This window comes from Gopherus flavomarginatus, chromosome 1 (assembly GCF_025201925.1).
Source record: "Gopherus flavomarginatus isolate rGopFla2 chromosome 1, rGopFla2.mat.asm, whole genome shotgun sequence".
In the NCBI taxonomy this organism is placed as follows: Eukaryota; Metazoa; Chordata; order Testudines; family Testudinidae; genus Gopherus; species Gopherus flavomarginatus.
In genome coordinates, this window is record NC_066617.1 from 11,851,774 (window position 1) to 11,878,276 (window position 26,503).

At 45.5% G+C, this 26,503-nt stretch overlaps 2 protein-coding genes across 2 annotated transcripts in view; one reads left to right on the forward strand and one right to left on the reverse strand.

Annotated features, from left to right (window-relative positions):
- Nucleotides 1–7,708: 7,708 nt before the first annotated feature.
- LOC127043177 (endonuclease domain-containing 1 protein-like) lies at nucleotides 7,709–9,579 on the forward strand. Its single transcript, XM_050937016.1, has 2 exons — nucleotides 7,709–7,993; nucleotides 9,034–9,579. Exons 1-2 carry the CDS (start codon nucleotides 7,709–7,711, stop codon nucleotides 9,577–9,579), a joined length of 831 nt encoding a protein of 276 aa, XP_050792973.1.
- Nucleotides 9,580–23,312: 13,733 nt separating this feature from the next.
- Nucleotides 23,313–26,503, reverse strand: part of IL2RA (interleukin 2 receptor subunit alpha) — a 33,570-nt gene continuing 30,379 nt past the window's right edge. The window contains exons 7-8 of the mRNA XM_050936995.1: nucleotides 26,433–26,499; nucleotides 23,313–24,359 (exon numbers count right to left, since the gene is read on the reverse strand). Coding sequence (XP_050792952.1) covers nucleotides 26,441–26,499 — 59 coding nt within the window. The 3' untranslated portion in view covers nucleotides 23,313–24,359; nucleotides 26,433–26,440. The remainder of the gene's footprint in view (nucleotides 24,360–26,432; nucleotides 26,500–26,503) is intronic.

Genomic DNA, 26,503 nt, shown 5'->3' on the forward strand with positions numbered 1-26,503 from the left:
AGCAGTAGCCCAGAATGAGGCAAGGTGGGGATCAGAGGGTTGGGGGCTCCCCAGAGAGTGGAGACCCAGAGGCAGAGTGTGAGGGTATTGCTAGGGGGCCAAGCGGCAGCAGGACACCAGCCTGCAGAGGGTGCTCTGGAGGCTGGATGAGCTAATTCCCAGAGACAACTAGCAGGAGGCACCGCAGGGGTGAGTCCCATACTGTTACAGGCATTGCCTCTGGTTCCCCCACTGATCTGAGGCATGTGACTTTTGAAACCATCACAGCTTTATGCAGATTGACTCACATAAACAGTACCTATGCCTCTGGAAGTTTTCAAACAGGGGTGGATGGGAGCAAGATGCAATGATAGGATAATTATTGGGGTTGTTATTCTGTAAGGATGTCTTTCCATTTACAGGGACCCTAGGATAGGCTTGTCCTAACCCTAAGCAACATGTCACTGAAGAAGTGCAAGAACTCTAAATTCATAGCCTGTGAGCATCTCTGGCAGGTCAGGACCCAGACACAGCTGTCAGTTCACACATTGTTTTGACAAAGTTGGTGGTAGCTGCCACAGCTATGTTAGAACATTTTGTATAATGGAGACAAGTTGTAACAACCTGTCCCTTCACCCTGCAATGCTAAAGTCAAATCCTGGGATTTATTGATCCCCATTTGTACAAACCACACTTTGCTAATTGGGGGTAATCGTTTATTGCCCTATTGATATGTTACCTGCTTTCATCTGGGAAGAATTTAGTCCTATATGGGCAGAGATGATACCAGATCAACTTTATGCTATCTACTGAGATATTTTTCTGTGAGTTACAGATAGGCCCAGGCCAGAGTTTCAGATCAGAACCCCAAATTTGGATCCAGGTTTGGACTTGAGGCCTAAGCTCACCCTTTTCTTTAAAATAGGCTCAGATCCAGACATCAGATCCAAAGACACTAACATTTGGGAAAGTTCAACTTCATATCAGGGTTTTGAACCTCCAAGTTCAAGAACATATAGGTTCAATGTTTTGTTTGGGCCCAGTGGCCAGATATGAAGTTTGGCTCCGGGCTTGGGAAGGGGGCTGTGGCTTGGGATCATTCCATCTTGCATAATAAACATTTGAGACCCAGCCACCAACTCACCTGGGCAATTCTCATAAAACAGGGCAAGGAATTTAATTCAATTGTTTATCTTGTAAATAACCTGAGGTAGCTCTACACAGAGCTATCTCAGTAAGTGACCTTGTGAAAGACACATGGAATAATAAAATTGCAATACTGGTCCTAGCTCTGCCCATGAAGTACAAACATTGCTAGAGAAAGCTAATAAAATGCAATTACATACACGCCTCCCTTCTTTAAGGACATATGTAACCCTTCTGCCAGGTGGAGCCAGCAGAAACAAGGACCAGGTTCAGTATGTAGGGGTTCCTTTTCAACAATAGAACATAAAACCGGCTCGAGTCCCCACCCAGTGACCTGGGACAATTACACACCACCCCCTGGGTGCCTCTAAGAGGCAATACTTCCCCTCTCTCAAGCACAGAGGCTGAGTGTAGCAAAAACTTGTAATAAAAGGAGGGAGTTAACTCAGCATTAATTTGGGAAAGCACCTCAACTAGGGTTCATAAACACAAACTATGAGCAAAAGACCCACCTCCAAGAAAGTTGGGCAATATCCTTTTACCCTCAGGATCTTAAGTCCAGCAACCCAAAAGTCCCTTAATGCGCCTGTCCCTTCTCTGCACCCCACTCACAGTTGTCCTTGGCCAGTGCAGCCCCAGAGTTCAGAGGTGCATCCACAGAGTTCATCTCCCACCCTGTGTGGAAGGTAGAGGGGGTAAGGACGCACCTTACATACTGCACTGCTCAGGCACTCACTCATTGCCCCAGCGGACAACTGCCACGCCTCCCCCAACCACCCTTCTGGCTGCTTGCCACACCTATCCACCAGCTGCCCTCTCTACAAGATGTCTTCAAGGTCCGCCCCCCCGCCCCCACACTTAACACAGCTCTCAGTGATTTCAGCTATTGCGGGGAGCCTTACCACTGGGCACACTCTTGCAATAGAGACACTGTCCTAAAGTAGGTTTAATACTTAGAATAGAGAATCATAGAATATCAGGGTTGGAAGGGACCTCAGGAGATCATCTTGTAGTCCAACCCCCTGCTCAAAGCAGGACCAATTCCCAACTAAATCATCCCAGCCAGGGCTTTGTCAAGCCTGACCTTAAAAACCTCTAAGGAAGGAGATTCCACCACCTCCCTAGGTAACCCATTCCATGCTTCACCACCCTCCTAGTGAAAAAGCTTTTCCTAATATCCAGCCTAACCTCCCCACCCGCCCCACTGCAACTTGAGACCATTACTCCTTGTTCTTTCACCTGCTACCACTGAGAGCAGTCTTGATCCATCCTCTTTGGAACCCCCTTTCAGGTAGTTGAAAGCAGCTATCAAATCCCCCCTCATTCTTCTCTTCTGCAGACTAAACGATCCCAGTTCCCTCAGCCTCTCCTCATAAGTCATGTGCTCCAGCCCCCTAATCATTTTTGTTGCCCTCTGCTGGACTTTCTCTGATTTTTCCACATCCTTCTTGTAGTGTGGGGCCCAAAACTGGACACAGTACTCCAGATGAGGCCTCACTGTTATCGAATAGAGGGGAATGATCACATCCCTCAATCTGCTGGCAATGCCCCTACTTATACAGCCCAAAATGCCATTAGCCTTCGCAACAAGTGCACACTGTTGACTCATATCCAGCTTCTTGTCCACTGTAACCCCAAGGTCCTTTTCTGCAGAACTGCTGCCTAGCCATTAGGTCCCTAGTCTGTAGCAGTGCATGGGATTCTTCCATCCTAAGTGCAGGACTCTGCACTTGTCCTTATTGAACCTCATCAGGTTTCTTTTGGCCCAATCCTCTAATTTGTCTAGGTCCCTTTGTATCCTATCCCTACCCTCCAGTGTATCTACCACTCCTCTCAGTTTAGTGTCATCCGCAAACTTACTGAGAGTGCAGTCCAGGCCATCCTCCAGATCATTAACCAAGATAATGAACAAAATCGGCCCCAGGACCAACCCTTGGGGCACTCCGCTTGATACCGGCTGCCAACTAGACATGGAACCATTGATCACCACCCGTTGAGCCCGACGATCTAGCCAGCTTTCTATCCAATTTATAGTCCATTCATTCAGCCCATACTTCTTTAATTTGTCAGCAAGAATACTGTGGGAGACCATATCAAAAGCTTTGCTAAAGTCAAGGAATAACACGTCCACTGCTTTCCCTTCATCCACAGACCCAGTTATCTCTTCATAGAAAACAATTAGGTTAGTCAGGCATGACTTGCCCTTGGTGAATCCATGCTGACTGTTCCTGATCACTTTCCTCTCCTCTAAGTGCTTCAGAATTGATTCCTTGAAGACTGCTCCATGATTTTTCCAGGGACTGAGGTGAGGCTGACTGGCCTGTAGTTCCCCGGATCCTCCTCCTTCCCATTTTTAAAGATAGGCACTACATTAGCCTTTTTCCAGTCATCCGGGACCTCCCCCGATTGCCATGAGTTTTCAAAGATAATGGCCAATGGCTCTGCAATCACATCCGCCAACTCTTTCAGCACCCTCAGATGCAGCGCATCTGGCCCCATGGATTTGTGCTCATCCAGCTTTTCTAAATAGTCTCAAACCACTTCTTTCTCCACAGAGGGCTGGTCACCTCCTCCCCATGCTGTGCTGCTCAGTGCAGTTGTCTGGGAGCTGACCTTGTCTGTGAAGACAGAGGCAAAAAAAGCATTGAGTACATTAGCTTTTTCCACATCCTCTGTCACTAAGTTGCATCCTTTATTCAGTAAGGGGCCCACACTTTCCTTGACTTTCTTCTTGTTGCTAACATACCTGAAGAAACCCTTCTTGTTACTCTTAACATCTCTTGCTAGCTGCAACTCCAAGTATGATTTGGCCTTCCTGATTTCACTCCTGCATGCCTGAGCAATGTTTTTATACTCCTCTATGGTCATTTGTCCAATCTTCTACTTCTTGGAAGCTTTTTTTTTTTTGTCTTTAAGATCAGTAAGGATTTCACTGTTAAGCCTGGTCGCCTGCCATATTTATTATTCTTTCTACACATCAGGATGTTGTTCCTGCAACCTCAATTAGGATGCTTTAAAATACAGCCAGCTCTCCTGGACTCCTTTGCCCCTCATGTTATTCTCCTGGGGAATCCCACCCATCAGTTCTCTGAGGGAGTCAAAGTCTGCTTTTCTGAAGTTCAGGGTCCGTATTCTGCTGCTCTCCTTTCTTCCTTTTGTCAGGATCCTGAACTCGACCATCTCATGGTCACTGCCTCCCAGGTTCCCATCCACTTTTGCTTCCCCTACTAATTCTTCCCAGTTTGTGAGCAGCAGGTCAAGAAGAGCTCTGCCCCTAGTGGGTTTCTCCAGTTTTCCACCAGGAAATTGTCCCCTACACTTTCCAAAAACTTCCTGGATTGTCTGTGCACTGCTGTATTGCTCTCCCAGCAGATATGGGGGTGAGTAAAGTCTCCCATGAGAACCAGGGCCTGCGATCTAGTAACTTCTGTTAGTTGCCAGAAGAAAGCCTCGTCCACCTCATCCCCCTGGTCTGGTGGTCTATAGCAGACTCCCACCACGACATCATCCTTGTTGTTCACACTTCTAAACTTAATCCAGAGACTCTCAGGGTTTTCTGCAGTTTCATACCGGAGCTCTGAGCAGTCATACTGCTCTCTTATATACAATGCAACTCCCCTCCTTTTCTGCCCTGCTTGTCCTTCCTGAACAGTTTATATCCATCCATGACAGTGCCCCAGTCATGTGAGTTATCCCATCAAGTCTCTGTTATTCTAATCACATCATAGTTCCTTGACTGTGCCAGGACTTCCCGTTCTCCCTGCTTGTTCCCCAGGCTTCCTGCATACTTGCACCCCTACAAGACTTTGAATTGAGTCTAAATTAGCTCTTTTTTTATATCTCAGAGAAATGAGGTACCAAGTGATATCTAGGATTCTTAACCAGGGCCTACACCACCAGGCACAAATATCTGCCCCCTACCCTTTCTCAGCTCACTGGGCTTTAGAACCCATGTCCCCTGCCTAGCAAGTGCCATTCACTTGAGGGTGAGTCCCTCCTTTGGGCTATGCCAGGTACAGTTCTGCTGCCGTCAGTTCACATAACAAGGATAACAACCCTTTATTACTCCTTCCCCAATAAGAAGGAGACTGGGTGTCATGGTACAATTCCCCACTCTGAACCTTAGCGTCCAAAAGATGGGGTACCAGCATGAATTCCTCTAAGCTCAATTACCAGCTTATAACCTGTAGCGCTGCCACCAACCAGGAATTCCAGTGCCTGGTACACTCTGGTCCCCACAAAACCTTGCCTAGGGACCCCCAAGACCCAGACCCTCTGGATCTCAACACAAGGAAAGTAAACCCTTTCCCCCACCGTTGCCTCTCCCAGGCTTCCCCTCCCTGGGTTACCCTGGAAGATCACTGTGTGATTCAAACTCCTTGAATCACAAAACAGAGAGGACAATTCACCTTCCTCTCTCCTTCTCTTTCCCCCTCCCAGACTCTTCCTGAGAGAAAGTAATCCTGGCACAGAGAGAAATCAGCCTCTCTCTCCCTCTTCCCTTCTTTCTCCCCATGAATTCCCTGGTGAATCCAGACCCAGTCCCCTGGGGTCTCACCAGAATAAAAAAACAATTAGGTTCTTAAACAAGAAAAGCTTTTAATTAAAGAAAGAAAAAACAGTAAAAATTATCTTTGTAAATTTTAAAAAAATGGAATAGATACAGGGTCTTTCAGCTATAGACACTGGGAACACCCTCCCAGCCTAAGTATACAAGTACAAATTAAAATCCTTTCAGCAAAAATACAAATTTGAACTCCTTTCAGCCAAATACACAATTAAACTCCTTTCAGCCAAATGCACATTTGAACTTCTTCCAATCAAATACACATTTGCAAATAAGGAAAACAAACATAAGCCTAACTCGCTTTATCTACCTAGTTCTCACTAGTCTGAACTTATAAGAGCCTGTATTGGAGAGATTGGAGAGAAACCTGGTTGCACATCTGCTCCTTCTGAGCCCCCAGAGTGAACAACAACCAAAACTAACAGCACACACAAAACTTCCCTCCCTCAAGATTTGAAAGTCTCCTGTCCCCTGATTGGTCCTCTGGTCAGGTGGCAGCCAGGCTCACTGTTCTTGTTAACCATTTCCAGGCAAAGAGATATGAAGCACTTCTGTTCTATTAACTTTTCTTATCTGTTTATGACACTGGCGATCCAACACCAGCCACAAGTGATCATTTGGGCAAGCAATCCCATCATGCTGAGCACCTAGACAGGGTGAATGTGTCCATGCAAATAAGATCAGCTTCTGAAGTCTTTTTCCACAGCTCACCACTAGATGTCAGGAGAGAGCTCACTCAGACTCTGCTTACACATATATAAACAGGTTCAGGCTCCTAGGCTCATTCTTTAACAAAGCTTTTGAAAAATCCACTACAACTTCGGTGGTGCAAACAGAATCAAGCCAACTGACAAGTTCGTGTGCAGACCTTTCACTTGGTAGGTTGGTTTCTTTTTGAAAAATTGTTATTTATATATTTTGTAATCATGAGTTCCCGACCGGAAGACATTTCAGTGAAAAGCAAATCAATTGTCTCTTGAGATAAAAAATGCAAACACTGTGGAGGGAGACCTAATACAGAGACCTGTTTCTGGAACTCTTCCTTCCACCCAAGGGCAATTAGCCTATGAAGATGTTGAAGACAATGGAAAAACAGTGAGCTTTGGATCATGTCCTAAGCTCCCTGGCTGCTGATAGCAGGGATCAGCTGATATAGAGCAGCAGCCATCCAAATACAGTTTGATATGTATTATAACATGATTGTTCTAATTACTTGATGCAGAAAGCTTTCTGTTATGGTGATATCTGAAACAGGTGTGTAGGCTAATTATTTTAATAGCACTTGCTCAGCACCAATGATTGAAGTTTTACAGTGAAATTGGAAGTTTTGGACCAGTTCATCTTACATCGTGAGATATGGCTGAACTAGGATAAAACATCCAGATTTTCTGGCATTGTTGTGGTGATTGTATAGATCGTTTTCTCCAAGCAACAGGGTATCCTCCTGCTAACAGCTAAGGACAGGCAGATGTAGGGTTGTTGGCTGGCAGGTCTACTTTGTTCCAAATGTGAATGATTGAGGCAAATCCTCCCCTCACATAGAATAACCATGGAGAAAATTATCCTGAAACTCTACATATTTCAAATTGCAGACATCTCCTGCATTTTTCCTTTGGGAACAGGGATTTGCAGCCACAGAGATAGGGGAGAAGTGTGGTTTTCTCACCAGCCAGATGGAGAAATATGGTTATGTCTACGTAGGCAATCAACCTGTTCACACAACTCTCCTCCTTCTTCCTGCCCCTGTTATAGGAGTGTGACTCAGTCAGAAATGATGGTGCCATTGACTCCCTCCTGAACTATGTGCTTTAACCCGCTTCTCTGATGGCTCAAGGAGCAGCACTAATTTCCATATTAGTTTCCACTTTTTGAGACAAGGTGGTTGCCATATAGGACAGCTGTTCCCTGGCTAGAGCCTCTCATTCCTCCTCTTGGAGACCACGTTTACATCAAGCTTAAATTGTATTTACATTTGTTCCCCAGGTACAGAAGAGCCTTTAGTGTTAACTCGTTCCCATGCTGCTGCTGCTGCTGCTCCAGTTTTCCATATGCTGCCTCATGCTGGGGAACAGTGAGGTGGTGACATCTTTTGAAAACACATGCCCTCAGTTTTTCTTCAGGGAAACCCCCCCAAACGATGCCATCAAACCTGCCAATCCAGCCCAGATTTGCCAACTTTACAAGAATCAATATCGCTTTGCTACTTTGTACGACAGGGACAACCGCATTCCAATATACTCTGCGTATGTATACCAACCTGGTTATGGTAAGCGACCTGATAGTTGGATGGTAGAACCCCAGGTAAGATGCTCTCCTGACTGCCTCTCCGTTACAATAGGGCACAATCTTGGACATGAAAAATTGAAATATAGAATAAATCCCTATATATATATATATATATATACACACACACACACACACACACACACGGGAATTCCCTGTGCCATGCTGTAGTGCAGGATCACATCATTGTGACAAAGATGTGTAGTTGCAGCAGGACACTGGGAGCTAGAATTGCTCAGTCCTATTTCTCACTTCTACTGACTTGCCGTGCAACCTAGGGCAGGTCACATCTTATCTGTGCCCTGCCGTCACCAGGTATAGAGTGGAGATATTAATGCTTATCTACCTCATAGGGTTATTGTGAGAGTTAATTGATCTTTGTCAGGTGGTTTGGACTCTTCAGGGAAAATGTGCTGTGGTCATGCAAAGCATTTTTATGATTTACTCTTACTGGAACTCAAGAAAACAGTGGTCAAAAATGTACTTAGTTATTGTACAAATGCAATCTCCACGTTGAAATGGAATTATATACTAACCCCGGTGTTTCTGGCTCACAAGGACAGGGTTGAGTCAACTGGCAAATCTGTGGTTCCCCTAGGGGCATTTTAGCAGAAACCTTGGGAGTTGTCAGCTCACTGTAGAGCACTGAGAGTGGATCATCTATTGCTCATCTCAGAATTCCCTCCCATTTTTTTTTTACATTTTTCTATGAATGAGTTGCCCTAAACTGAATGCAGACTTCTGCGCTCCTCTGGGTCAGGGTAGCTCTGTGCCACATTACTGTGGGCACAATCCAGCCCTCAGGAAGCAAGGAAGTTACTCCAAGTGTGGCTCCTCTTTCACACTAGTCACGACTGTGAATGAGGCTGCTGGTGAACTTCCTTCCAGCTCACTCACTGGCCCCAGGGGCCCAAGAAGCAAGAACACAGAGCCCTAGGGAGCTCTCTTGCCTAGTGCTACCAATTCCTTTAGACCTCCAAAGGCACCTGCCCCAGGACACTGGCTATGTTTCTGCTGCACACGTGACTGACCCCTGTATTTGTTTTTTGACTTTCAAGCTCATGGGTTCAAATTACCAAAAGGAAATGGCAACTGAATGGATGCTCTTAAATGGTGTCGGTGTTGACCAGGGACTGCTTGTCGAGAGCCAGGCCGGCCTTCAAGATTATAAGAATCTGACTAATTTCAACAGGGGCCACTTGAACCCCAATGGGCACCAACCTGACCCTGACTACAAGGCTGCTACCTTCACCCTGACCAACATTGTGCCCCAGTTTATGAATCTCAATAGTGGGAAATGGAACAACTATGAACAAGAAGTAATGATGAGTAGGACTGAAGGGTGTGCTACCACATACGTCATTGTGGGAGTGGTCCCTGGCAACAATTACATAGCTGGAGGCAGAGTCAATAAGCCCAGCCACATCTGGTCTGCCATCTGCTGTGAGATTGATAACAATCACAGGAAGTCCTGGGCAGTCATTGCTCCGAATGATCAGAATGCCGTGGAGCTGCTCACTCTGGGTGAGTTAGAGGAGAAGCTGGTTGAACTGTACAGAAAGGAGGAGATCCTTCTGTTTAACAGTGACTGTCCCCGACAATAAACTCCTGACCCCACTCACACACTTCTCTATATCCCCCTGGAGAAAGGGGTTGGGAGCCTTCACCAGTAGCTGTGCTGTCTTGCCATTATACACACTGCATTTAGCCCTCTCTGTTTGTTTATTAAATGTGTTTACAGCTCTTTCTTCCCAAACAAGTCTAAGCATTTGTATCCAAACTTCTCCTGTTATGAGAGGAAGGAGTCTGGAAAGGTTGGGGCCATTTTGTTCCCATCCCATGTTACAAGTCATAGGTGGCAGGTTCTTCAGTTGGAAATGTCTACGAGAGATCTCACAGAGATTCCTCTTTATGATGCTCTCTGGGAAGAGGGCTTTGCACATACCCCTGGGGCAAAGCATGAAGGAAAGGTCTGTCTCCCAGCCTGAATTCTTGCCGCCCCTGAAGGCAGTGCTATGGGGGAAATGTAATACAGCCTGGGCTGTACTACTTTTCCTTGGTAAGTTTAATGGCACCAGAGTGCATGACCCCCAGTTCACCTACTCCTCCCCCTCACCAAACCAGGGTCCACCCCTTTTCCTGGCACAGACTTGGACACGCTCTGGCTAGAACTGCGTGTATTTTCTCAGTGAATAGTCTACAAATGACAATGAATAATCACTGGGCCAGGGAACCTGAGTGAGACTGATTCTATAGCCTAGTAATTGGAGCACTCACATGGGATGTGGGAGTTCATCTTTGATTCAATGACTATTCAATTATTTATCAAAAGTGGAATAGCTTCAACTGAGAGAAGCCTAGACCAGCATAGCCCCATGTGCTCTTCTGTACTGTGGGAGACCCAAGTGCAATTCTCCCATTCTGAGCAAGTACCCTGGGGTAAAGGACCTTGATTTGGTTGGGGATTGGTCCTGCTTTGAGCAGGGGATTGGACTAGATGACCACCTGAGGTCCCTTCCAACCCTGATAATTCTATGATTCTATGACCTGCACCTTCCCCCACCCTGCATTTGTGCCTCTGGTCCACCCTTGCTTTTGTCAAGATACCCAAAATCAAGATGTGAAAATTTGAGTCAGGTCAAAATAAGCTATTTTGTTTCGACTTGACTTGAAACTTTTTCAATTCCCCACAAATTTTGAAAAAAAATGACATTGTCACTTTGACCCTTTGTTTCGGAATCACTAGCAAATCAAAAAATCCATTATTCACCCACCTCTAATGCTAGCAGGTGTAGATGAGGAAGGATGGTGCTGCTGTAACAGCTCATGCCTTCTGCTTATAGGCTCCATCTTGTCTATCCTGCCAATGCTACATCTACGTCTGTCACAACCTGCTTCTAGGGTTGGCTCTCAGCTTTCCAGGATCATTATTTTCTCAGGCTGCCCACTGCTTGGCTCTCCCTCCACAGCTAGTTCCCAGATTACTGTCTCTGGCCTGCAGTTCACACAGTCCTTTGGCTTTTTCCCTCTGCTCTCCACACCCAGATGACAGTTCTTTTCTCTGGCCATTAGGCAGAGAATGACCTGTGGCTCTGTTCTTCTCCTCTAGCTCATGCAGGGCAGGGCAGTGGTGTCTGATAAAGAGCCAGCAGATTAGTTGCAAGTTCATCATCACTCTGTGTAAAAGAAGAATGGAGCTAGCAGCAGCCCAGGTGATGACATAAGGGGTTAAAAAAAACCTAAGTGGAGATGGAAATGGGAGAGATCACCCAACACAGAAAACACCCAGGTTCAGTTAAGGCTCCCAGATGGACAAATGGGGAGGAGAAAGGTGTGATGCCAAGATCCTTAAACATATTTAGGTGTCTATCATGGGCAGTGGATGAAGCTTCCCTTGGGGGTTGCTAGCTCTCTGTCCTGTCTCTTCTGCCCGTGGCCCGCACACACTGCACCCCCGCTCTGCTCCAGGCCTCACCCCTGCTCCATGGCCCTTCTGCTGCTTGCCGCAACTCTCCTCTCATCCACAACTCCCCTTCCCCCAAGGCCCCCACCACCCACAGTGTTCCTCCTCTCCTGCCCCTTGCAAAGCTGTCACTGCCCACCGCTCACTGCATCCCTCCTCTCCTGCGTCCCTCCCCCATGAGGCCCCCACCACCCCAGGGATGCAGTGAGCAGCGAGTGGAGGGAGCCTCACAGGGGAGGGGAGTGGAAGAGAGGAGGGACGCGGGATGGGGGAGGCCTCACAAGGGAGAGAGGTTAGAGGAGAGGAGGGACGTGTGGAGTGGCAAGAACCTCCATGGGGGTGGAGTGGAAGGGAGGAGGGACTCAACCAGTCAGCAGCGGGCAGTGGGGACCTCGGGGAAGGGGCAGAGCACAGGCGGGGCCACCACAGCTCGGGCAGGTGAGTGGCAGCGGCGCCAAGGGAGGCTTACCCTCCCCTGGCCAATTATACCCACCACCTATGGAATCTATCTCCCATTGATTTCAGTGGGAGTTAGGATCTAAATACCTTTGAGTATCTGGGCGTGAGTGATGGCCAAATGGTTAAAGGGAATAGGAAGGTTGCTTCTCTAGGGAGAAAAAGGGGCACTGAAGAGAAAACAGATACATCAGTAAATGGAACGGGGGTTGAAATCAATGAAATCTGAAACGTTTCTTTCCAAAATACAATATGAATAAATGTTGTTTATAATGGGTGGTGACGTTCAGAAGCCTGATCAGACCCACACAAGACCAAAATAAATGAAGGACACTGGTGGGTGCCCTGTGGATTGAGTTAGATGAGGAGCAATTAAAACATCCGTGCAATAAGGCGATAGTAACTGTTAATTTCCAAAGAGGATGCCCGTCCAATACTACCAGAAGATGCCATGATGTGTACAGAATCCTACCAACTGATAGATAAGTAAATAAATGCAGAATACAGCAGCCTATGCAAAACCAGGCCTGTTCTACTGTTAACTTTTACACAGCACACCTTTTCTCTTTCACCCACCTGCTGGATCTCATGATAAATCCAGATTGTAAACTCTCTAGGGTGAGACTGTGTTTTTACTTGATGCTCATCCAATGCCTAGCACCAACAGGCCCTGATCCTAGGGTGTCTCAGTGCTGTTGTAATACAAAGAATAATAATGATAATATTTTCTTTAGTTAGTGCTGCTACTCACTCAGGTGGAAGGAGTCTCATGCTCACAGGGCTGAACTACTGAATTGGGTTTTAATAAGCGATATAAACTTCTTTGAAAACCCCACTGAATGGTAACTATCCATGGAGTAATGCACACTAGGGTACTGAAGCATCTCCCAGGCCAAGGCCTGTTCCTTGTTGCTTACCACCACTAATTAAAAAAGTTATCAAAGGCTAATCACTGAAACCAGGACTAAAGAACAGATGAAACCCAGTGATGCTATTTCAGGGAAATGGGGACATCCAAGGGCATCAGCAATAGGAGATGAATGGTTTCACCAGCCACCTCTCTGGTTACTCATGGGCCTTTCCTGTCACACACTCTGTTCTTCCATCCACCTTCTAGAGTGCTCAGAAACCTTCCTCCTCACCTTTGAGAGGCTAGAAACCACAGTCACACTCACAATCCCCCGTCCTCTCTTTACAATGGAAACAACCTCTCTCTTTTTCCAGTGCTACTTGGAATCCCCCACCTATTCGGCTAGTAACCTCTCCCTCCACCACCTGACACACTCCTCTAGTGTCTCTCAGAGCCTCAGCCCTGGGAAAGCTCAGACACTTCTCTGGTTATACCTAGAAATGCCCTACTCCCTTTGGTAACGGTATGAAATACCTGGGACTCCAGAGGAGTGAATGAACCAGCTATGCCCAGCTCAGGGCATGAGTCCCAGCAATTGCAAGGAGACATCACATTCCACTGGTGTAGGCAGCACAGTGGAGGGATGCCCCAGTCACAGAGCCCTCTGTGACTGTGCTAAATCCCTGTCAATAAAGTGATGCAGCCAATAATGTCCAGTGTGGTGGTGACCCAAATGCCTCTTCAGGGAGCCATGTACAAAGTACCCTGCGTTGCTCCGCGTGGAGTCTGAAAACTCCTGCAGGCAGAGAGCTCCTCCTGCCAAGCGTACACTGGGAACTGCGTCGGAGAAGGAAGGTAATTCCTGCGGGTGTTCGGGTGACAGGCTGGGCTGGGCAAGGGTAGGTAGAGGGCTGTTGCTATTTATTTATATTGAAGGGGGAAATGTTTTAAAAGACTGGGTGCTATGAAGTTATGCCTGTAACTAACCACGTGGTCTCAGTGCGGGTCTACATTGCAATGGGAGGTGTGGTTGCAGTCAGGGTGGGCATACCCACACTAGCTTGAATTTAGCTGGCTCGGCTAAAAATAGCAACGTAGTAGGTGGCACCAACTGCAGTACAGGCTAGACAAGTTTTGCCCAGAGCCCTGGGATGGACTCATGTTGCTAACCCACTCTGCCACCTTTTTCACTGCTATTTTTAGCTGCACTAACTAGATTAAAGGTGTGCCTATGCAAGCTGCAATCACATTGCTGATTGCAGCTTAGACATACCCTCCGTCCTGATACCCTCCCCCGTTCTCCCCTGTTGTTGGTTACCCTCACTCATTGTGTCTTGTCTTTATTGAGATCGTCAGCTTTCTGGGACAGGGACTGTTATGTCCGTAAAACACTATCACCATGGGACCCTGGTTTTGTTTGGGGCCCTTGGATGCTAAGGTAATACAAACCATAAATAATAATAATAATAATGTCAGCCAACCTGCTCCATCTCTGTTCACACTGGAAGCCTCACTGCATGTCTTTTCTGCTGACTCTCATGCAGGGATGGCTCTAGCGATTTTGCCGCCCCAAGCACGGCAAGCAGGCTGCCTCCGGTGGTTTGCCTGTGGAGGATCCGCTGGTCCGCTGAAGCCGTGGGACCAGCGGACCCTCCGCAGGCAAACCGCCAGAGGCAGCCTGCCTGCCGCCCTTGCGGCACCTTGCGTTTGGCGTGCTGGGGCCTGGAGCTGCCCCTGCTCTCGTGCTATGAAACAAAGGCAATACCTTTCAGACACAGCCCACAAATAGATCTTTACTTAATCCACTCATTCCTTGACATATGTCTGCCTCTTCTGTTTGTGTGTGTGGACAAGTAAAAGGTTGTCATTGAGAGGAAGGGTCTTAGGGAGGAAGGGCACTGGAGTGGGAGTCAGATAGAAGTCAGATCTTGTCCCCATCTAAAATGTCTCCAAAGTATTTAAAACTATACGTTTCTGGTTCTGGTTCTAATCCTGGTTCTGCCACAGACTTAATCCCATGTGAACTAGAGCAAGCCATTTAACCTCTCTGTGTCTCAGTTTCCCATCTATAAAATAGGGATATAATTCTTCCTTACCTCAGGGGGCTGCCATAAGGATAAATCTGTGAATGTCCCTGAGGTGCTCAGATACTGCTGTCACGAGCATCACAGAAAAGCCTATAACTGTAACAGGAAAATGTCATTCATTGCTGTGTGTACTTCTCCATTGCCTTCACTGATGGTGACGCATGGGTTAGCTGAGAGGCCAGGAGAAGCCGGTCTCCAACCTCAGCAGACCCCTGGCCAAACCAGAGAATCCTTCCTCTCAGGGGAAACAACTCGAACCACCAGAGACTCCAGGAGGGCCTTACCCAACCTTCAGCAAACTGGACAAGGGCTTCCATCCCCTCAGGGAAGAAAAAGAGGCTTTAGGAATGAGGCAAGACCCAGCATTCCCCATACTAGAAACCCTCCCAACTCTGCAGGGATGCAGCGGGAGCCAGCAAAACTATCCAGGGAGATTGTAGGAAAGCTCATAAAGGTTCTGTCCATTGCCCCAGCGGACCCTGCAACTGACCAGACAGCCCTTCCCAGTCTGCAGTGCAAATGGTTGGGGCTGTCAAACGACTCTGAGGAGGGGCCGGAGAAGCCATGAGTGGGTGAATCATTTTGCTTGTACATTGTAACTCTTTCAGCCAGTGCTTTTCTGGTTCATCTATTGTGATTGTAAGCTCTTGGGTGCAAGGACCTGTCCTATCCTGTGTCTGTGTGGTGCTAAGATTACATATGGATGCCTTATTATGATGATTGTATTGTATTAATATCTAATCATACCCTTGAAATGATTAGATGCACCAGTGCTTATGGGTACTATATCAAGCAACATCACAGAGTATCTTATATTTAATCTCTATGTTCTAATTCATTCATTCAAAGTAGATTAGAGAAGGGGAAAAGAGCACAAGAGTGAGATGTAAATACTGTCCCTTCTTTGCTGAGGGGAGTGACAGCTACCCGTGTTGAAATGTGGAGCTACCTTGGGATTCTGTGTCAGAGATGGAAAGAGGACTTGGTAGTAGCATCCTTATGGGAAAACTCTTGAAGATCAAGCAACTGATATGACTTTGGCTTAGGACAAGTGTATGTTAGATTGCTTTAAAGGGGAACTCTTCAAGTTGGGTGTGAAAAAGTGGTTTGGCTTCCCACTTCCTGTACAAAAGCAGTATAAGGGATTTAAATAACCTTCTGTGCACGTATGAATGGCTCAGCTCTTTCTTCCTATTCAAGCTAGGCAATACTCCTTTGGGTTTCTTCTCTGCAGAACAGACTAGTGGGGAAAATACTATGGGAGAGAACTACAGCAAAAAGTTTCTCAGGAAAAGATAGGAATGGGTGTTGTACAGCTTTAAAATGTACAATACTATCTGGGTAAACTCAATCAAGTGGTTGATCATCTGTCCTGGGCTTTACCTGACAAACCCACAGAAAGAGGGGTTATGAGCCAGGAAAGGGCTAATAACGCCTTCACTGGTCTCTCTCTCTCATCACTCCCAAATCATTGTTAGAGGCACTGCCCAAGGATATGGTGTTACAAGAAGTTCTCAAACATGTTCGTCAGGGTTGGCCAAAAACTGTTCCAGATTATTTGGGGGCTTATTTTCTTGTGAGACAAGAATTGTCACCATGGGCTGATCATGGTCTACTTTGGGGCTCCTGGGTGATAGTACCAGAGGCCATGTGGGGAGAAGTGCTGGTGCACTGTCCACAAAGGGCCCCGTGGGGTGGTATGTATGAAGCAGAGGTGTCGCACAGTGGTGTGGTGGCCAGGAATTATAGTCACGTTGAAGAGTTGGTTAGAAATTATGAACTATGGTTACTTAGTGGTAAATTTTATAAGCCAACCAGTGTCCCCATGATTCCTACCCTGCCACCACCTGGGCAGTGGCATTCAGTCAGTCCTCATCCTCACAGGAAACCTGCACAACACCTTCAAAAGTCAAACTTGGGAGCTTACCTGGGAACCCGCTCCTCTGGCCTTCACACTCAGCTAGACACCAAAAACCATGGACTCTGGTTTTATGTCTTATTACAACAATCTGTACCCACTAACCCTCTTTTGTCCTATGACTACAGAGGTATTAACTGCCCACTTCATTTTGAATGGTGTCTTGCAACATGTGTTAACTCAGGCAGAACTGTTTTCTCTCACTGATTCCTTGGGCTCCGTCTGTCTGTCTCTTGTCTTATACTTACAATATAAATTCTTTGGAGTAGGGACTCCTTTTTTTTGCCTTGGAAGGGCATGTGTTTGTACTGTGTTGAGCATGTACTGTGGCTCCTATTTGCTACCACAGTGTGGATAATGAATAATAATTATTATCATTGATTTGTGCATTCACTATGGGAACAAACCTCCAACGGATGTGGTTGATGCTCCATTTCTCGATGTCTTCACATCAAGACTGGCTGCCTTCCTGGAAGCTGTATTTTAGTCAAACATAAGTTGTTGACCTCAATACAGGAGTAACTTGGTGAAATTCCATGGCTTGAGTTATAAAAGAGGTCAGATTAGATTATCTAACGGTCCCTTCTGGCGTTAGGCGCTGTGAATCTAGGAATCGCTGTCTTCCCACTATAAGATATTTGTTGGGCCTGTTGTTGCTACAAATCTGTCAAATATTTTATTTTTCAGTGTGGTTCTAAATGTCCCTGATGTTATTATGGGCCCAGCCTGTATATCCCCTCCCCCAGCACTCACACTTAATGTGGGTGCTTATTCCAGTGAGAGAAAATATGATCTTTAAGTGTTCAGAATCTTGCATCAAAAACAAGATCTACAGAAGTGACACAGAAGATGTCCTCAAATCACCTGGGACAATTATTATTTTATTTTGTTATTCATTCAGTGTTGAGAAAAATCATTTTGCCTAAGTAGAAGGAAAAACCCCAACAACCTCACACTACATTAACATAAATGACAATGGTCACTGTAAAATTAGCAATTTTATATGAAATACCAACGTTAAGCATGAAAATGCTTATGACCTTTGTAGCCAAACATAGCAAATTGGGCCTTGATCGTGCCATGGGGTCCTCATGGGTGGAATTCTACACTCATGTACAGCCCTGTTGACTTCCATTGGGCTCCATGTGGACACAGAGATCTGGCGATGCAGAGCTCATTCCAGGGTCAGGGTCCCTGAAGAGCTTACATTCTAAAAGACAGACACAGAAGAGACTAGACTCACTGGACTGCCCAGAGAAAGTGTAACTGAGTTCAAAACAGAATTAGATAATTTCATGGAGGATAGGTTCATCAATAGCTTTTAGCCAAGATGGTCAGGGTTGCAGTCCTGGGGACAGGACAAGAGGGGATGGATCACTCAAAATGGCCCTGTTCTATTCATTCCCTCTGAACCACCTGGCACTGCCCACTGTCAGAAGACAAGATACTGGGCTAGATGGACCATTGGTCTGACCCAGTATGACTATTCATACATTGTGAGTTTTACTTGCAATCGTTAAAACACATCCTCTAATTATTAATTAAATCAGTGAGGAATTGAACCTTAGCAAAGAGAAAAGGATAAATAAAAAATTCAAATATTGCCTGAAAACATTTAACACTTCCACTCTACAATAAGAGAGATAAGGTGGGTAAGGTAATATTTGTTATTGGACCAACTTCTGTTGGTGAGACTAGCTTTCCAGCTACACAAAGCTTTTGTTGAGGTCTGGGAAAGATACTCAGAGGGTCACGGATAAATACAAGGTTGAACAGATATTTTAGCATAAGTAGTTAGCACATATTCTAAGAAACCATTCAAGATGCAGTGGCTCATTAACACCTCTATAGTCATAGGACAAAAATGGGAGGATTGTTGTAATAAGCCATAAAACCAGTGTTTTTATTAAGATCGTGATTTTTAGAGTCCAACAAAGTTATGAATTTAAGCTCCCTGGCTCGGCTTTCGAAAGAGTTGTGCAGGTTTCCTTGGAGGATGACGACTGAGAGGTCAGAGATAGAGTGATCACTTTGTGAAAAGTGTTCACCCCCAGGTGAACAGTTGTTTTTGTCTATTACAATTTTCTTGTGTGAGTTCATTCAAGAGCATAGTGATTATCTGGTTTCACTCACATAGTTGTTATCGGGGCATTTAGTGCACTGGATCATAGAATCATAGAATATCAGGGTTGGAAGGGACCTCAGGAGGTCATCTAGTCCAACCCCCTGCTCAAAGCAGGACCAATTCCCAACTAAATCATCCCAGCCAGGGCTTTGTCAAGCCTGACCTTAAAAACCTCTAAGGAAGGAGATTCCTCCATCTCCCTAGGTAACCCATTCCAGTGCTTCACCACTCTCTGAACCAGAAATTTTTCCTAGTATCCAACCTAAACCTCCCCCACTGCAACTTGAGACCATTATTCCTTGTTCTGTCATCAGGTACCACTGAGAACAGTCTAGATCCATCCTCTTTGGACCCCCCTTTCAGGTAGTTGAAAAGAGCTATCAAATCCCCCCTCATTCTTCTCTTCTGCAGACTAAACAATCCCAGTTCCCTCAGCCTCTCCTGGATGGATGAGGTACATCACATGTTGGGACTTTGGGATTGACATATGTAGGACCCACGGATCTCAAAAGGTGTGTTGTGGATGGGAGAGTTGATCATTGTAACGGTGGAGATATGTCTGTAGGTTTTGTATCTGTTGTTCTGACAGGGTCTGGTGCTGCTTTGAGTTGGTGTGTCCTGATCTGTGGGGAACTTGGTTCTCATGATGAGCTTGGAGAGGTTGGTAGGTGGGGGGGATGTTAGAAGGCCGGAAGAGGTAGTTCAGGAAAGATTTATTTCAGGATAAGGTTCCCTGATGAGTTCTAGTGTTGGATGGTATGTGACAATTAGGGGTATGTGGTCAGAGGGGGGGTTATTTTTTCTGTGGAGAACTAGACTCTGCTGACTCCACCTAAAAGAATTCTTTCATAAAAATGATGACACCATCACAATTACCTCATCCTCACCGATGATTCCATGGGTCAGGGGATCAACTTGGTGACATGGGCCTAGAAGAATTTTTAAGTCTGCCCCTGCCATTTAGCGGGTGTGGAGACACTGCTGCTGTTGGACACTGGAGCATGATCTGACTCATAAAATATACCACACGCCATAGATATTTTGCCTATTTTGCCTTGCGGCCAGTGCAGTCCACGCTATCTGGATATGGCAATGCAAAAATCACTTTGCTGGTCAAGATAGATCTCTACGTGACATATCATCAACAAGAAGTGGGAGTGGTCCCGTTTTATGTGAAACATTCTGGGGTCAACCTTCTCAGACTGGATCTATTCCAGACACTAAGCTCTGAAGTATTAGACTTGCAGAATACAGAAATTCACCTTGTGGGGAACAATTGGAGAGACATATTCCCCAACGTCTCCTCTGGTCTTGGCTGTTGCTGTAGCTATAAGCATCATCCATGGGTGGTTTCACTGGCCACTCCAATTATACAACCATGCCACAGACCTCAAACAACATAGTACATCAGCTCCCACGCTGGCATACTTTGCCTTATGCCTTATGAGATCCTACTTTTGTCACATGTGATGCCTTACCTGTGGCTCCTGGTGCTGTGGTCTCTCAGATCCACCAGGGGGTGAAACACACAGTGGCATTCACCTCCCAAGTGCTCTTCTCAGCTGAGCAGAAATAGTCGGCAGGGGAGCAGGAGGCCCTAGCATGCATATAGACATGTGAAAGGTGGCATCATTATTTGTATGGCTTCACTTTCACCTTACACATTGAAGAACTGGGTGTTCAACACACTGTTAATGCCATCCAGGTAGACTCGCAGAATACCGAAATAGATGGGCTGATCGCCTACATCAGTACAATTTCTCAGTACAATACTATCTGGGTAAACTTAATCAGGTGGTTGATCATCTATCCTGGGCTTTACCCGACAAACCCACAGAAAGAGGGGTTATGAGCCAGGAAAGGGCTAATAACGCCTTCACTGGTCTCTCTCTCTCATCACTCCCAAATCATTGTTAAAGGCACTGCCCAAGGATGTGGTGTTACAAGAAGGTCTCAAACATGTTCGTCAGGGTTGGCCAAAAACTGTTTCTGATTATTTGGGGGCTTATTTTCATGCGAGACAAGAATTGTCACCATGGGCTGATTGTGGTCTACTTCGGGCGCCCAGGTGATAGTACCAGAGGCCACGTGGGGAGAAGTGCTGGCGCACTGTCCACAAAGGGCCCCGTGGAGTGGTATGTATGAAGCAGAGGTGTTGCACAGTGGTATGGTGGCCAGGAATTGGTAGTCACATTGAAGAGTTGGTCAGAAATTGTGAACCATGGTTACTTAGTGGTAAATTTTATAAGCCAACCAGTGTCCCCATGATTCCTACCCTGCCACCACCTGGGCAGTGGCACTCAATCAATCCTCGTTCTCACAGGGAACCTGCACAACACCTTCAAAAGTCAAACCTGGGAGTTTACTTGGGAACCCGCTCTTCTGGCCTTCACACTCAGGCAATGTCTATACTACACAGCTTTTAGCGACACGGCTGTGTTGCTACAGCTCTGCAGTTAAAAGTTGCGCGGTGTAGCTGCTGTTTGTCGACTCTTCTACTGACAAAAATATCCCACCCCCAACGAGCAGCTTGTGTGTTGTCCTCAAGAGAGCACTCCTGCCAACAAAGTGCTGTTCACACTGGTGCTTGTTGCCAGCAAAACTTTTGTCTTTCAATTTCCAGTGTAAACATAGCCACAGCTAGACCCCAAAAATCATGAACTCTGGTTTTATGTCTCATTACACCAATCTGTAACTTACTAACCCTCTTTTGTCCTATGACTTCAGAGGTGTCAACTGCCAACTTCAATTTGAATGGTCTCTTGCAACATGTGTTAACTCCTTATGCTTAACAGTCTGTTCCACATTGTATTTAGCTTTGACACTGATTACCTTTCCCAGACCTGAGGCAGAATGTAACTCGAAAGCTTGTCTCTTTCAATGTTAAGAGGTACACTTTCAAGAAACAAAGAAATAACAGGACATGAGAGGGAACTCATGAGCCAGCCAGACAGCAGGAGAGTGGACAAGCTTCAAGGCAGTTGGGACATATAACAGTGCAGTTATTTCTTGGGGAAATTATCTAGAATTCTCCATAATAATGTGCACCTTAGGACAGATGAAGGATTGTTTTCTCCAGTGAGCTTTTCAGAGCAGGAGAGCTCACTGAACCAGCTGTGCAGAGCAGGACCAACTGCCTGCCAGCATATATATGACAGAAACATCTGCAATGTATAATGAAAATATTAGGGAGCTGCAAGCAATAAGCAGCAAGAGGGTCAGATAATTTAGGAACAAGGCAGTGTATTGCAGTGGTTCTCAAACTTTTGTACTGGTGACCCCTTTCACATAGCAAGCCTCTGAGTGCGACACCCCTTATAAATTAAAAACATTTAAATATGTTTAACACTATTATAAACACTGGATGCAAAGCGGGGTTTGGGGTGCAGACTGATAGCTCACACCCCCCCCATATAATAACCTCATGACCCCCTGAGGGATCCTGATCCCCAGTTTGAGAACCGAACCTGCCAGGCCTTGGCACCCTTGCAGCAGCTGAAGGGTGTGAACAATCTACCCTATAACATAAATATAGATCTTCTTCCTTTCCCACGCAAAACAATAGCATCTAAAGGTAAAATGTTGTACAAGCATTCTATAATGCACTGAGATTAGATAATCAGCTGCCCACCTTAACAAAGCCATTCATATAATAAGCTACTTCTATCCCAACAGGATTCAGTGTCAACCATGTAAAGTAGAGCAAGAAAAAAAATGAAAAGAATTAACAAGCCAGTGGTGCAGAATATAAGGCTGAGCCAGGATGCTGTAGTTCCCATTCTTGGAATCACCCCAAGAGTCTAATAGTCTACAATAGTATAAAATGAGCAGTTATGGGAAGGTAGATAAATATTCAAATGCACTTGCAGTTCATACAATCCCATAAATAAATGTACATGTCAAATATCAGTTTGTGTATTCCAAAGTCATACTTCATTCTGCTCCTGTATACCTGGGTCCTGAGTACTTTGGCAGAATGAGCTGTCAAATACTTTTTGATACGCAGTACAGAAGTGGTGCCCAAACTGTTCCTATTGCATCCCCCTTACCAGTAATGGAATCTGTCTGCTTCCCACATTCATTACTGCACAGTTGGCTCAGCAGAGCTGCTTGGTCTGAAGGTGGAGCTGGGGGCTGAACTGGGGATGGGGGAGCAGTTGGGACTAGCAGCAGAGCTGGCATGGGGGCAGAGAGGGAATGAGGGCAGAGCTGGGCTGGGGGTGGAGTGGAGCTGGGGCTGGACCTGGGGGAGGAGCAGGAGGCAGAGTGGGGCTGGAGCTGGGTTGGGGGCAGAGCAGGGGGTGGAGTGGAGCTGGGGCCAGAGCTGGAACTGGACTTGAGTCAGAGTGGGGTTGGATGGCACTCCCTCCTTGCCCCCTGCAGGGGCTAGTCCGGGACTTGACACATGCCCCCTCCACAATGTTCCTCTGCACCCACAGTTTGGGGAGCACTGCTCTACAGACAAGGCCAACACCCTTCCTTCCTTTATGCTAAACAATGTACTAGCCTGCTCTGATCAATGGGATAGTCTGAAATATAAGGGCAGAGGGGATGGATGAAGATGGATGTGTGGTCAGTATGTGCAAAGTGAAACTTCTGGTTCACAGTGAAAGGAGGAAGAGGATATGATGAGTTTTCAGCTCACATGAAAAGAGTGATTGGGGTTTACTGGGTTTTCCTCCCACAAAGTAGAATAGGGAGTGTGCGAGAAAGGTGTCATTTCTGGGCAATGTGTGGAAAATAAGATAGGCTGTGATCTCTTGAGTGTAGCAGTCAGAGATGGGATGGGGAGAGTCAGATATGTAGCTTTTACAGGAAGAGTAAGCATCATGATATTGGTGTCTCTGTCTAATAATGGCCACATAGTCTGGTTAGGCCTGTGGACCACATGTGCTGGCTGGTAGTTAGTGAGAGTTTATAGCCCATATTGGAAATACATATGATATAAGAGAGGAGGGTGAAGAGCATTTCTGGTAAACACTTTCAGGTTAGGCAGGGATACAGGGGCAGATTGAAGGCTATTTCTAGAATATCCAATGTGATATTTTACACGTTCCTTTTAAAAAAGATTATATAAGCTATGAATATATTTGAATATGTATTTACTTGCTCTTAACTAGTGATTTCCATACTTTCAGTTGTTTAGGTTTTTAACTCTAATGTTCTTCAAGATACATACATAGTAGCAACTTGAAATGAACGTGAAAGAAGTTCTTTGTCTGTTAATAACAATACAGCCCATATTCCATGTGCTATATGTCTTTTCCTAGCACTAAGAGCTCAGATATCTTGGCTCTAAGCAGGAACCAGTCTTTGCCAGTGCAATCCAACTTGAGCATTAAAGTGAAACATCTGCTACTTCCTTCACATATTAGATTTTAGTCTGTGAGCTTCCTCCTCACTCTCCATTGCCGCTCTTGCTGCTGTTACTAGAATGGACTTTGTCTTTTCAATCTTGACGTCTTCTGTCAAACTCTTCCGTCTCCTATAAAGACAGTAAAATCACAGCCTTTGGTTGGAATGCAGCACGTATCTGAAAGTTCTTTGGTAGAGGACAGAAGGGAGTGGGTATTGCAGCCATCTGTTAGCAAACAAAACCTTGGAGCCCAGGTGCACCATTCATTTAAAATAAGCAATTACGTTTTTAAAAACTGAAACAAATATTTTAAGCTTAAACTGGAAATTGATCAGAAGTGGCTACGCAGCCCTGGAGCAAAGTGCCTTCCGTGTAAGAGCTTGCTTAGTAAACAGGCCTGGCTGCTGTTTCTGAATGGTTTGATGGGGCCAGCCCTATGTTAGGCACAAGGCAATAATGATGAAAAAGGCACCGAGAACCGCTGAGATCCTCCCTTGGAAAGGAAAGAGCACAGCCTGCTTGCCAAATACAGATGATAAGAAACACAACTGACAATAACTGATTCCATCATCTTATAAGCATCATTTCAGTCTTATCTGGATTGAGACTTTTTTGCTAACTTTCATCCAGTCCTCGAAATGGGTCATCTTGATTATCACTACGGAAGTTATTTTTCTCCTGTTGATAATTGCTCATCTTAATGAATTAGCCTTTTAGAGTTGGTAGGGCATCTCCCAGCTTTTCATGTTCTCTGTATGTGTATATATATCTCCTTACTATATATTCCATTCTATGCACCCAATGAAGTGGGTTGTAGCCCACGAAAGCTTATGCTCAAATAAATTTGTTAGTCTCTAAGGCGCCCCAAGGACACCTGTTCTTTTTATAGACAGATGCTACACCATTCCTCCAAGGGCCAGAAGTGATAGAAATATGGAGCTGGGGACTGAAGACACCACAGCCCATGCGTCCTCACTATCTACTCCCAACAGCTCTATATACATCCTGATTTGGGGGGCTGTGGTAGACCCCTACCATGATATTGCCCCTATTTTTTGCCCTTTTATCTCCACCCTGAGGCTTTCAACTGGTCTTTGAACTGGGGCACCTGGCATTGGCCAATGTCAGAAGACAGGACACTGGGCTAGATGGATCTTTCACCTGACACAATATGACCATTCTTATGTTCTTATTGCCTCTCATCTCCTTCTGGACCTCAGAACAAGTGTATACAATACATTCTTGATGTACAGTGCAGCGCCTCCTCACATTTTTCTCTGAACCTTGATTCACATTTTTTTAGGTTTTCTTTGCAACCCCCATCCTGTGCCCGAACCCTCTTTCCCCCCAGATAGTTGAAATCCCCCAGTATTATTGAGTTTATATTTTTATAGTTTCTCTAATCTCCCTGGGCATTTCAGAGTCACCATCACCATCCTGGTCAGCAAGTCGGTAATATACTCCTATTGCTATATTCTTATTATTCAAGCATGGAATGTCTATCCATAGAGATTCTATGGTACAGTTTGAGTCATTTAAGATTTTTACTATATTTGACTCTATACTTTCTTTCACATATAGTGCCCAGGAATGCTGGAACAATTTGCATAGAGCAAGTGCTGAGAGCCATTGAACCAAACTGTAAACCCTGTATATGATAGATACCACTTCAAGCTGGGGGGTGCTCCCACGCCTCCAGCACCCTTAGTTCCAGCACCTATGATGGGACCTCTCACATACCAGCATGACCTATTATGTCACTCCTATATATTTTGTACCCTGGTATTATAGCGTCCTATTGATTGTCATCATTCCACCAAGTTTCTGTGATGCCTGTTATATCAATGTTGTGGAATTCACCTTAAATCCAGTGTATTTGCACCAATCAAACCTCATTTACCTCTTAGCAATATTGTCCACTCATTATTAGACAACTTATTCCCTTATTGACACCTCTGTCTCACAGACTCATTTCCAAGATTCACAGAGTAAGCAGATTTGTGCCCATTTCAAGCTTAAAAATGTTAATCTTGATTTTTTCATTGTGCCTTTATTTAATATAGTTAATCATTTATATCGTAAAAAGAATACATCCATGAATGCTGCCTATGCTGTGTATGGAATCATGTGGCTAATAACTCCATGCATGCTAGGGATCGTTTAGATTCAATTAACTCATTCATGCCATGCCATGCTACTTACCATAGTTTCTATACGATGATCCACCCTAAAATGATGAAAACGATTGGGAAGACAGTAGAGACAGCAACTTT

Excerpts from the sequence above, each read along its gene's own strand:
- LOC127043177 (XM_050937016.1), top strand. The coding sequence starts at position 7,709 with ATGCTGCTGCTGCTGCTGCTCCAGTTTTCCATATGCTGCCTCATGCTG. Across the intron at positions 7,994-9,033 it reads GTTGGATGGTAGAACCCCAG|CTCATGGGTTCAAATTACCA; the intron begins GTAAGATGCTCT and ends TTGACTTTCAAG.